At 36.4% G+C, this 11,373-nt stretch overlaps 2 protein-coding genes across 2 annotated transcripts; both read right to left on the reverse strand.

Annotated features, from left to right (window-relative positions):
* LOC109847631 lies at positions 719-2,185 on the reverse strand. Its single transcript, XM_020416863.1, has 3 exons — positions 1,417-2,185; positions 1,099-1,278; positions 719-999 (listed from the first exon to the last, which is right to left on the reverse strand). Exons 1-3 carry the CDS (start codon positions 2,183-2,185, stop codon positions 719-721), a joined length of 1,230 nt encoding a protein of 409 aa, XP_020272452.1.
* Positions 7,794-10,391, reverse strand: LOC109847632 (cell division cycle 20.5, cofactor of APC complex-like). The gene is made up of 3 exons (XM_020416864.1): positions 9,170-10,391; positions 7,912-7,982; positions 7,794-7,829 (listed from the first exon to the last, which is right to left on the reverse strand). The coding sequence occupies exons 1-3, from the start codon at positions 10,389-10,391 to the stop codon at positions 7,794-7,796; spliced, it is 1,329 nt and encodes a 442-aa protein (XP_020272453.1).

Genomic DNA, 11,373 nt, shown 5'->3' on the forward strand with positions numbered 1-11,373 from the left:
TTAATAAAGGGTAACATCCTTCAGACTCTTGATATTGGTGACCTAGAAACTGTGTTGATTGTTGTAGAGTCAAATCGGTCAAGATAAAGAAAAAGAGTTCATTCATAGTTTTAATCTTTTGGAAGTTATTCACACGGATATTAGTAGACCATATTCAATTACATTATGTAATTGTAATACGTCATTACTTTTGTTGCTGACTTTTCTCGATACGGATATTTGTTCTTAATTAAGTAAAAGTCTGAAGCTCTTGAAAAGTTCAAGAATATTAAGACTTAGGGCATTTCCAACCCATCGCATCAAAATGATGCAAATTTTGCACCAAAATGGTATAAAAGTCACATCAAACAGTAATTCATCTCCAACCCACTGTACCATTTTTTGCACCAAAAAAGAATATTCCCAGAATATTTCTTTTTATCTACTTTTATATTATTAATTTTTATTTCCTATATTTTTAACTATTTCAACAATTAACCTCACATATCAAATTTTATTTTTTCACATATTTTTCAAACAAAATGATTTATTACTTAAAAAATAAACTAATAAAACATAAAATATTATTTTATTAATTAAAATAACTTGATTGCTAAAATAATCTATATTTATTATTGATATTTCTAAAATATTACATTTAAGAACACAACAGAAAATAAAATACAAGAAAATAATTAAACATTAATAACAATATAAAAATTACAAATTTAATATGCACTTAGCTATCTGAATTAGTGTATTCTTCCCATAGATGATCTATCAATGCATTACTAAGCGCAATATGGGCATCTTTATCCTTGATTTTTCTGTAACGTGCAATAAATTGATTAAATCTTGTAGTTTCATCTGCTATAATATCACCTTCTGGTGTTGGTACTTCCCTCACTTCTTGAATTGGTGCATAAAGATCACGTTTATCCTCGATTATCATATTATGTATAATAATGCATGCAGTCATTATGTCATGTAATACATGTTTTTTCCAAAAACGTGTTGATCCTGCCACAATTGCAAATCAAGATTGGAGAACACCGAACGCACGTTCTACATCTTTTCTACATGCTTCCTATTTCATGGCAAAATATTTTTTCTTCCTACCTTGTGGCTGTTGGATTGTTTGTACAATAGTAGTCCATTTTGGATATATACCATCAGCTAAATAATAACCCATATTATACTCTTTTCCTTGAATAACATAGTGAGTGGGAGGAGAAATACCTTGAGCTAGATTAGAGAAAAGATTAGATGATTCCAGCACATTGATATCATTATTGGTGCCTAGCATACCAAAATATGTGTGTCATATCCAGAGATCATAATCTGCTACAGCTTAAAGGATAATAGTTGGTGACCCATTACGTCTTGTGTATTGCCCAGACCATGCCGTTGGATAATTTTTCTATTTCCAATACATACAATCAAGACTTCCTAACATTCTTGGAAAACCACATTTTTTACCAATATGGAGTAGCCTAGCAATATCATTAGCATTAGGTTTTCGTAGATACCACTCTACGAATATCTCCATCATAGCATGATAAAATTTTATCGTACTTTTAATTGCTGTTGACTCACCTATTTTAATGTATTCGTCCGTAGAATTTGCTGGTAGACCGTATGCCAACATGCGAAAAACAGCTGTTACTTTCTGTAACGGTGATAATCCCATTCTACGACCGTATGCCAACATGCGAAAAACAGCTGTTACTTTCTGTAACGGTGATAATCCCATTCTACCAAGTCTATCACTTCGTTGTTGGAAGTAATAGTCATGATCTTTCACTGCATTAACAATACGAAGGAACAAACTTCTTGACATCCGATATCGACGACGAAACATATCTTCTCTAAAACTTGGATTATCGGTAAAGTAATCTATGACCAAATTCTGATGCGTAGTTTCTCGATCGCGGTTGATCAATGCATGATCGGGAATCGAGCCATCATGGATCGGTTGGTAGTTTTGTTGGCGTAAATTGTTAGCGAGGATCATGTTGTTGTTGATGTACTCACAAATTACTTCTTCGGTTTTATCAATCTCTGTAATGATATTGGACAGAAAATTATCATCATCCGAAGATGAAGATGATGATAAATATGATGGACCTCCAGCATCGAAATTCATTTTTGAAGTAAGAAAAGAATGACTTGATAAATATGATGGACCTCCAGCATCGAAATTCATTTTTGAAGTAAGAAAAGAATGACTGAAGTATGCAAAAATGAAGAATAATAATTTTAACACAACAACGAATAATTGTGTGGAGGTACCTAATCTAGCATGCTATTTATAAAACTTTGTTTAGCCGTATACGTTGAACAATGTGTAAAGCTGAGCTGATTTCAGGAAATGCTTTCCAGCTGTTATCAATTTGTTACAAAATTTAAATTTGCTTAGCTGTATACGTTGGATAATGTGTAAAGCTGAGCTGATTTCAAAAAATGATTCCCACTCATATAAAGTTTTCACACAACTCAAGGAATATTTAGCTGTGTATACGTTGGATAATGTGTAAAGCTGAGCTGATTTCAGAAAATGTTTTCCACTTATATAAAGCTTTCACACAATTCAATGAATACTTAGCTGTGTATATGTTGGACAATGTGTAAAGCTAAGCTGATTCAAATTCAATGAATGCTTAGTTGTATACGTTGGACAATGTGTAAAGCTGAGCTGATTTCAGAAAATGGTTCCCACTGACAATGTTAGACAATGTGTAAAGCTGAGCAGATTTCAGAAAATGATTCTCACTGATAACGCTGGACAATGTGTAAAGCTGATCAGTTTGTACACAATGATTCAATTTCAAATGTTGACCACCGATAAATTCAAATTCAAAATTCAAATTCAAATTCAAACAAAAAAAATAAATTTGGATTGGCTATAAATAACATTCACGGCTTCTAGTTCAAACCACCCAATTCGAAGTATTTCTTCAAAGTATTCCTAATCTCCAAACCAACCACTTTTTACCAAAAAAATGTCAGTTCGATTATCTGGATACACAGTTACTGAAGATGTGCTCCTTTATCAAGTATTCATGGATATTTCTTAAGACCCTATTATCGGTAGAAACTAGTCACGAGATGCATTTTGGTCTCGTGTGGAGGACAGATACAATGAACTTCGTGATCAGCATTTTGAGGTGCGTACGAACCGATTAGTTTGTTCTTGAATGGAAATAATAAGTAATGAAGTAAGGAAATTGAATGCGTGCTTGAGACAAGTAGAGAATCTGAATCCGAATGGAAATAATAAGTAATGAAGTAAGGAAATTGAATGCGTGCTTGAGACAAGTAGAGAATCTGAATCCAAGTGGTGCTTGGAAATTGAATGCGTGCTTGAGACAAGTAGAGAATCTGAATCCAAGTGGTGCTTCAGATGAAGATATTGCAAGTATTCTATTAATATTATTTTGAAATTTATTATTGCTTTTGAAATACATAACTTGATGTTCACTATAATTTGCAGTTAGATCGAGCAAAGATGTTATTTATGCAAGAACCAAAGTACAAAAAAGGTTTCAAATTTGATCATGTCTGGAATATGGTTTTAAAAATTTTGAAAAAAATTAAAGATGATGTCCCCACAGCAAGACAAGTTGGTCGAAGACAACCCCAAAGTGTGAACTTCGACTCGTCACAATCAGATAATCCCACTCTGGATTCTCCTATATCAACATCTCCTGGACTATCATCATTTACTCCACCTGAACGACCTATTGGGGTAAAAAAAAACCAAATTAAAAAGGAAAAATTATGATCATGAGTCAAGTGTAGTGGACTCCATCGATGCAAATAACAACCGACTTATAGACATGTTAGACAAGGCGAGCTTAGACAGGCAAGTAGCATTTGATATCGAACGAGAAAAGATAGCCATGAAAAAAGATAGAGATGAATGAAAAATTATAATGAAAGATTTGAATTCCATTGCTGATCCAAACGTACGTGAATACATTCGAGCTTAACAGATTAAAATAATACAAAAAAGAAACAACAAGAACAAGGGTCTGCTTCTAATTTTGACAATTATTTCAATGATATTGGACACTCTGGATCCGATCTACCAGATTATTGAGAGTTGCCTGTCCATCTTATGTAATGCTATATGTTTAGTTTGTAATTTATGTTTTATTTTAATGAAGTTTTATATTATGTGTGTCGGTTTTTATATGTTATGTATTTCAGATATGTAATTTATATTTGAATTCTGTATTAGGATTGCTCTTTATATTTTTTAATTTATATTTCATGGGACTTTACTTATAATGTCTAGATTTTAATATTGTAATTAATAATAATGCCTTTTAAATTTTAACATTATTTTCATTTTTAAAAAATAACTTAGTTTGTCCAAATTATACAATTGGGGTAAAATTATAAAATTTAAATATTATTGGGGTTGTTTAATAAATTTAATAAAAAATTAGGGTCAAATTGTAAATACATAAAATTAAAAGGTTAAAAAAAAAAAAAATAAACAGTAATGTGGTGATGAACAGTGTGACGCCAAATATGATGTCGCACTATTCAACACCGCTAAAATGCAGCAAAAATGGGCTGGGTTGGAGCTCACACGCAGCGGCAAAACCATTTTTTGTACCAAAATGCCGCTGCGTTGGAGATGATCTTAAGTTCAGAAATAATTGGCAAAAGTTATCAAGATTGTTAGATCTAATCAAGGCGGTGAGTATTTTGGCAAATATGGTAGTAGAAGACAACATAAGGTCCATATGAAAATTTTATAACCAACCGCTTGAAATTTCCAAAAATTATAAATATCCCCTTTAAAATTTTAAAACAGTCATTTGAATTTTTTTTACAGCTTGCCCCCATAAAAGTTGCAAAATTAATAAATATGAAATTTTCAATAATATAAATAACTTCTTAAATATTTTACAAACAATCCCTTGAAAGTTTATAGAATTACAAACACTTTGGGAGAATTTATAAAAAACCCATGTAGGTTTTGTAAATTATAAATAGCCCCATAAAAACTTTACAAAACATTTCCCCAAAAACTTTACAACCATCCATTGAAGTTACAAAAATTACAAATAACCCTCAAAATCTTACCAATTTCACCCAAATAAATTCTAAGATTATAATCACCCCCTCTAATTTAACATATTTCATTATAATATTATAATACATTAATATGGGTGAGTATGTGAGGTGAGAGGATATAATAGTATTGGGAAGTCCTATGTCCGGAATGCTTGGGGATAGTGGAACTCTTTACTATCCATTTTGGGATTAGTGGAAAATACTAATCTCAGACGAACCAAACACGAATACTGATTTAAATCTCGAAACATTAAAATCCTAGTCGTCGTTTAGTTCTTACAAACTATAAATTTTTATTTAGATTTGTAAGGGACAGATAGATGGTTAAGCTATCTAAGTTTGAATTTCAAACATAATATTTTGATTTATTTTAGGAAAATCCAACCACTCAAACTAGCTACTTTAACTACTAATAAAAAAAACTATATTCTCTTCTTCTCATAACATAGCAAAGAAGAAGTACTCATTGTTTATGCATTCTTAAACATTTAAAGTATTACTTCAAAGATGATATATAACTTATAATCGATAAAGATATAATAAAATCATCTCTCTTATTATACCAAGATATTAACGTGTTTATTGAGCTTATAAACCAATATATGTAAACCAAAGAAATTAAAACAATCCAGTGTGAGCATGGGCTTGATACTTATTTAAGAAAAATTCCTCAAGCACCCAAAATATGAGACCAATAGGGAGGACAAGTGATGTGTCCCCCTCCTATTGGATAATGAGTTGGCCATCATTAATGATGACCAACTCATTATCCAATAGGAGGGGGACACATCAATGATGGCCAACTTATTATCCAATAGGAAGGGAACACATCACTTGTCCCCCCTATTGGTCTCATATTTTGGGTCCCTGTCGCAAAGCTCCTTATTTTATGTGAAGCCAAACCATCTAAGAATTCATTGCATTGGGAACTAAACCATACTCATAAGAGAATTGTAGAAATGATGCGTCATCAATAATAATGTTTCGACGTTTTTAACACAAATAATTAGAGGAGACGTTAATGCACTATAAATTGATGCAGGTCCTTAAGTCCAGAAAATGATTAACAATGAGAAAAAAAATTAAGTCCAATTCTATATATATAATCTAAAAGTCTGCATGTTTGACCTTACATAATTTGGTAATATATGATTGACGTGCTCAACTCCAGTAAAATATTCACATTTTGCCTCTTGGTATTGGAAATGTCGGAACCATCCTGTAATATGTGAAAATATTTACAATCTTTTTGTAAACTTTCAAGCACATTATAGTAAAATTCCTAATGAAGAGAGACATTTGATATGCAAATAAACTGATTAAAAACCAAAGAAACTAAACCATGGAACTCGGAAGTGTATTTTTATTACATCCTTAAAAAAAGAACTTTCAATTACACTAAGTCGCATTATAAATTTACAATCATACTCAATTAATTAAAAAAATCAGTAAACACGGAGGACGGAAATTCAAGGCGACAGACACAAGAGCCTCCGCAAATACTGGAAACTTGCTCACAACTTTTCTTTCAAGGATGCGCTGTTGACTGCAGTATGAAAAAGTAATTAGCTTGCAAGAAAACCCGAGTAATCGGAATCGTTGCATTTCGTTTGGTTGCTGGAGGGATACTGGTCCATGTAGTTGTAAACTCCTCTGCAACTACTACAAATCATGTAGTTGTAAAGTCCTCTGCAACTTCTACAAATTCCAAGCCTTGCCTACTGATAGCGCTAGACTAACAAAGTTCTTAACCCGTACTATATATGAAACTTATTGCATTTGTGATAAACCTGAAGAGACGAAACCAAGCAAAATGAGGCGAACATGAACTACAGCTAGGAGACCTACACAAGTCCCCAGCTACATGCTTTTAAAAAAAATCAACTAAATCAGAGTAGACATAGACTTACCAGTAAAAAAAATTTGTTTTTGCACTTACCAGACTTACCTATCAGACCGTCACCAATTGGGAGATGCAACCAATTGCAATTAAAGGCAAAAAAAGCGAAATGCTGAGAAAGTACGGCTGCAAAAATAAATAAATAGACAAGCACGGGATTTTTGTAATGAAGGGTAAGAGCATAAGATGTGTAAGAGATGGAGGAGCATGTTTGTATGGAAAATCTTCTTAAAATGGACAATTGGTTAGGAAAATTCAACAAAATAACTGAGGTAATATTTTCCACCAACATATATGTTTTGATGAATTTACAAGATTACTAAAAAAACAACCATTAAAATTCTGAAGCATTTGAAAATTGTGTTAGTATCTGGTATTATGTTTTAAGTGTATGAATGTGCATTAAGTGTCATTAGAAGAATGTGAAACATGGTTTAATGAAATTTCTCCTGTTTCAAATTCGGTCAGTCAAACTCCTAAAAAAGCAATCTTCAATATTAAGTAATGCACAGGCTTCAAAACTGTGTTCAGTTAGTGAATATCATAACAAAGTACCTTATTTAAGAAAATAATTGTTGATAACTACAAAAAGTAGAAACCTGACAGCTATCTTCTCCTCAAAGTACAAGCAGATGTATCAATCACACTGATTCAATTTAACAGTCTTCACACCAACAAAAAAGTTCATTTCTCAGTCATTCTTTTTCTTAAATATAATACTGTCCAGGTGTTTATCAATATGTTTCTCAAAAAAAAAAACGCAATTCAGTATATGAAACTGGTGAGCAATCTTTCTCAATAAAAGTAGATAGGACCTCGCTTTTCATTCTTTAATGCAGGGGAAAAAGAGAAGAAAAACCTGCATGCCCCAAACAGACATACAGAAACACATATACAAAGACACACATGCACACACACAAACATCCAGCAACTAATAGTACAAAAGGAAGAGCAACAAACTCTGTAAAAGTGAAATTGAACATAAAACCTGCACTAGTACACCACAAAATACCTAGAAACAAAAGTAATAATGAGAGCAGAAATGAACTCACACGAACCCCTCAGAAAGATACAATCCTGTTGAACAAGTTCACAGAAAATCAGCACCATAACAACAAAAATAACCCAAAACAATTAGAAAAAAGAATAAGAATGACACACCTTGAAATACACCTACACACGCACACACTCACACCAAAAACCAAAAATAGCCCAAATTTTAACCTTTAAAAGATACATACAAGCATAACACACACATGCACACACCAAGACATACCCACACACAAGAAAGCCAACCCCTCTAATTTTTCACTTGCCGAAGTCATCTACCACCATTGGGATAACGAACTAATGCAATCAAATAATGTAGATACTTTGCTGCTGGGAAACAAACTCGCACTGCAGAATTAGCATTGGAAATATGACCTGCAGGGATATATATAAATAAACAAGCAAAGATGTAGATGTGTCTGTCTGTGTCAAGCAGGATATACACTACTGAGCATGTTGACACTGCAAATCTTTCTAAAATCAGGACACTTGGGTTAGGATAAATTACCAAGAAAATATGTGTCAGAAAATATGAGAGGTGTCGGAAGGTGTCGTGAGCGTAAAGAAAATTTATGAGCCATGCCAAAAATTTCACAGTACCGTTTTTTTCTGGAATTCAAATATTGAGATCTAGAAATGTACGAAACACTTCAAAAGCATATGATATGTGCTAGAAGTATGTGATGTGTGTCAAAAACTACCCTGTCTCATATGCATGACCAAGTGCGATCGATTGACTTCTGGCAATGGGCGGTTTGTGCACTACCGAGCACAAGCAATGGGTGAGTGGAAACATGGGTGTGCATGGATGATTAACGGTGCATGCATGAGTGACTGTGACCAACGGGTGCATGAGTAGGGCATGCACGATCGATGGGCGATGCATGCATGACTGATGGTGCGGTGCGAGGGCAGCAATGGCCTGGTTTGATCGATGGTCTGTGGTAATGGGGCATACACAACCGATAAGAGGTGCATGCACGACTGAGAGTGTGGCGTGAGTGTAGTAGTGACACGGCTAAACTACTGGCATGTTAATAAATAAACAAGTAAAAGTGTGTGTATGCGCGCATGGTGTGTGTGTGTGTGTGTGTGTGTGATTACCTGATGTGCGCGTGTGTGATTACCTGATGTGTGCATGATACGAACCGCTGAAGAGCGCTCTAGATGTGGGCTTGGGAACTGGGGGGAAAACGTTCCACAATCTCAGCGTTGAGTCGATGCCCCCCGTAGCCGATGCAACCGTGGTGCCATCTGGGCTCAAAGCTAAGTATGGGGCGACGTGACCCACAAGCTCTCCTGTCCTAACACAGGATGGGTAGTCCCAGAGAGTCATGTGATCCTGATCGGTACCGCTGCACGAGCTCAAAAACTGCTCGCTGTTCTTGCTCCACATCAGAGCACAGACTCGGGTGCTGCCGGTCTTCACCGACCTCACACAAGCACCGGTTTGCGTGCTCCAGAACCTGATCGATCCGTTGCTCTTGCCGTCCCCTCCAACACCTCCCCCTGTGGCCAGCAAGCAACCCTTGAAAGGGCACCAGTCAAGGGCCCTGACAGAAGCATCTCTAGCAGCAACCTTGAAACGAAAAGCCCACTGATTCTGATTGCGAGCATCCCATACATGAACCAGGCCGTCGCTGCCTCCGCTCGCTAGTTGCTTGAAGCTTGCGTGATCAGGTGACCATTTGAGCCCGCAAATGTCGCCGGGCCCGTGTCCTCGGTAGCTTTGAACAACGTGGGCTGCAGACGGCATCCTGGGATCGCTGTTGACAACTCTGCCGTCTGAGCCTCCTGAGGTCAGTATGTTGTCACATTTCCAAGCTAGAGACCCGACTCGAGATGATCTCCAGTGCACATTTCTCAAAGTCCTCGTCGGGCACTTTCGTTCGACATCCCATATGTAAATCAGCGAATCGTGCATTCCAACGGCGAGGTGGCGGCCGTCGGGAGCCCAGCTGAGGCTCGAAATTGAACTGCCCATGTAGTCGAAGACGATCTCATGAGCGGAGGTGCCAGGGTTCAGAGAGTGCACGACGTCGTCGAGGACGATCGCCAGGTTGCGGCTAGGGCTCCAATCGAGGAGGTTTAGATGATCGCCGTCCTGGAGACCAGCCGCATCGAGAATCTGACAGGCACTGATGATACTTTCCACTGGTTCTTTCTCTCTGCGACATCTTTTCCTCTGCTTGTTGGCGGCATTGCCGCCATCGTCGTTGATGCTAAGAAAGAGATCGTCAAGAATCTGCCGATAGCGCCCCCATCTCGAAGGCGCGGTGGAGCTCGCCGGCGTGATGGGGAAATCAAGAACAGGGAGTTCCCTGTCCCGGAGTCTCCCCGGATGGCGGCGTCGACGATCAAAAAGATCCATCCTTTTCCGGATTAGGGTTACGGTTTGGGCGGTGGCGGGAACTTTTTTCAAGGAAAAAGAGGTGACTGGGGAAGAGAATCAGTCAGTCCGAGATATTGAGAATCAAAGGAGTTAGCTTTCGAATTCGAGAGAGCGAGAGTGAGCTAGGGTTTGCGAATTCAGCAGCTATATCAAGAATTTGAGACGGAGAGAAAGAGAGATTTGAGATTAGCGTTAGGTTTAAGCTAAGATTTTAAAATAGAACGCGGGGGTGTGTTCGCTGACGCTGCTAAGGTCGGTGGCGGCGGGTACGATCCGGGTCGGGACGGGTTAATTTCTTGCGCCCGTTTCAGACGCCGATAATTCCTAGAGCCCCGTTATATTTAGGGGCCGGTTGTTTCACAAATAAACATGAATAGGATTAGGAATACGGTTTTTTTTATGGATTCCTAAGACAAGCTTGTAGTTTTATGGAATCCTTTTTTTTTTTTTTTTCATTCTATGTTTGTTTTACCCCATGGAAAAATAGAATCCCACTTTTATAAAAAACCTCCAATTTCTAATATCTAGTTTGGTTCAAAATGAAAATTTTTTGGGATCAATATTGCAGCAACGGCTAGTTCAATATTCAAAACAAAAACACTGTAGCAACGACTAGTTCCAACAACTACCTCAATATTCAAATACGAAACACTGAAGCAACGGCTAGTTCCAAAGCCTTGGAGGCTATAAATTTAACTTGAGGCCTCAAATTTTCCAATGCATTCTCCATTCTCACCAATTTATAAATTCTCATTGTTTGCAATTTGCCTCCCCGACATCAATATGATATCAGAAGAATGCTCCCGAAATTATGAAGTTTATTGCGACTGCAATCTCCGAACACCGATGAAAGTGTGCAAGAATAGTAAAAATAAGGGAAGGCGTTATTAGGGGTGTGCAAAATTCCCAAATAAAGAATGCAATTTTTTCGAATGGGCTGATGAAAGAGGAGAAATAAGCA

This window comes from Asparagus officinalis, chromosome 7, assembly GCF_001876935.1.
Source record: "Asparagus officinalis chromosome 7, Aspof.V1, whole genome shotgun sequence".
NCBI classification, from domain to species: Eukaryota; Viridiplantae; Streptophyta; class Magnoliopsida; order Asparagales; family Asparagaceae; genus Asparagus; species Asparagus officinalis.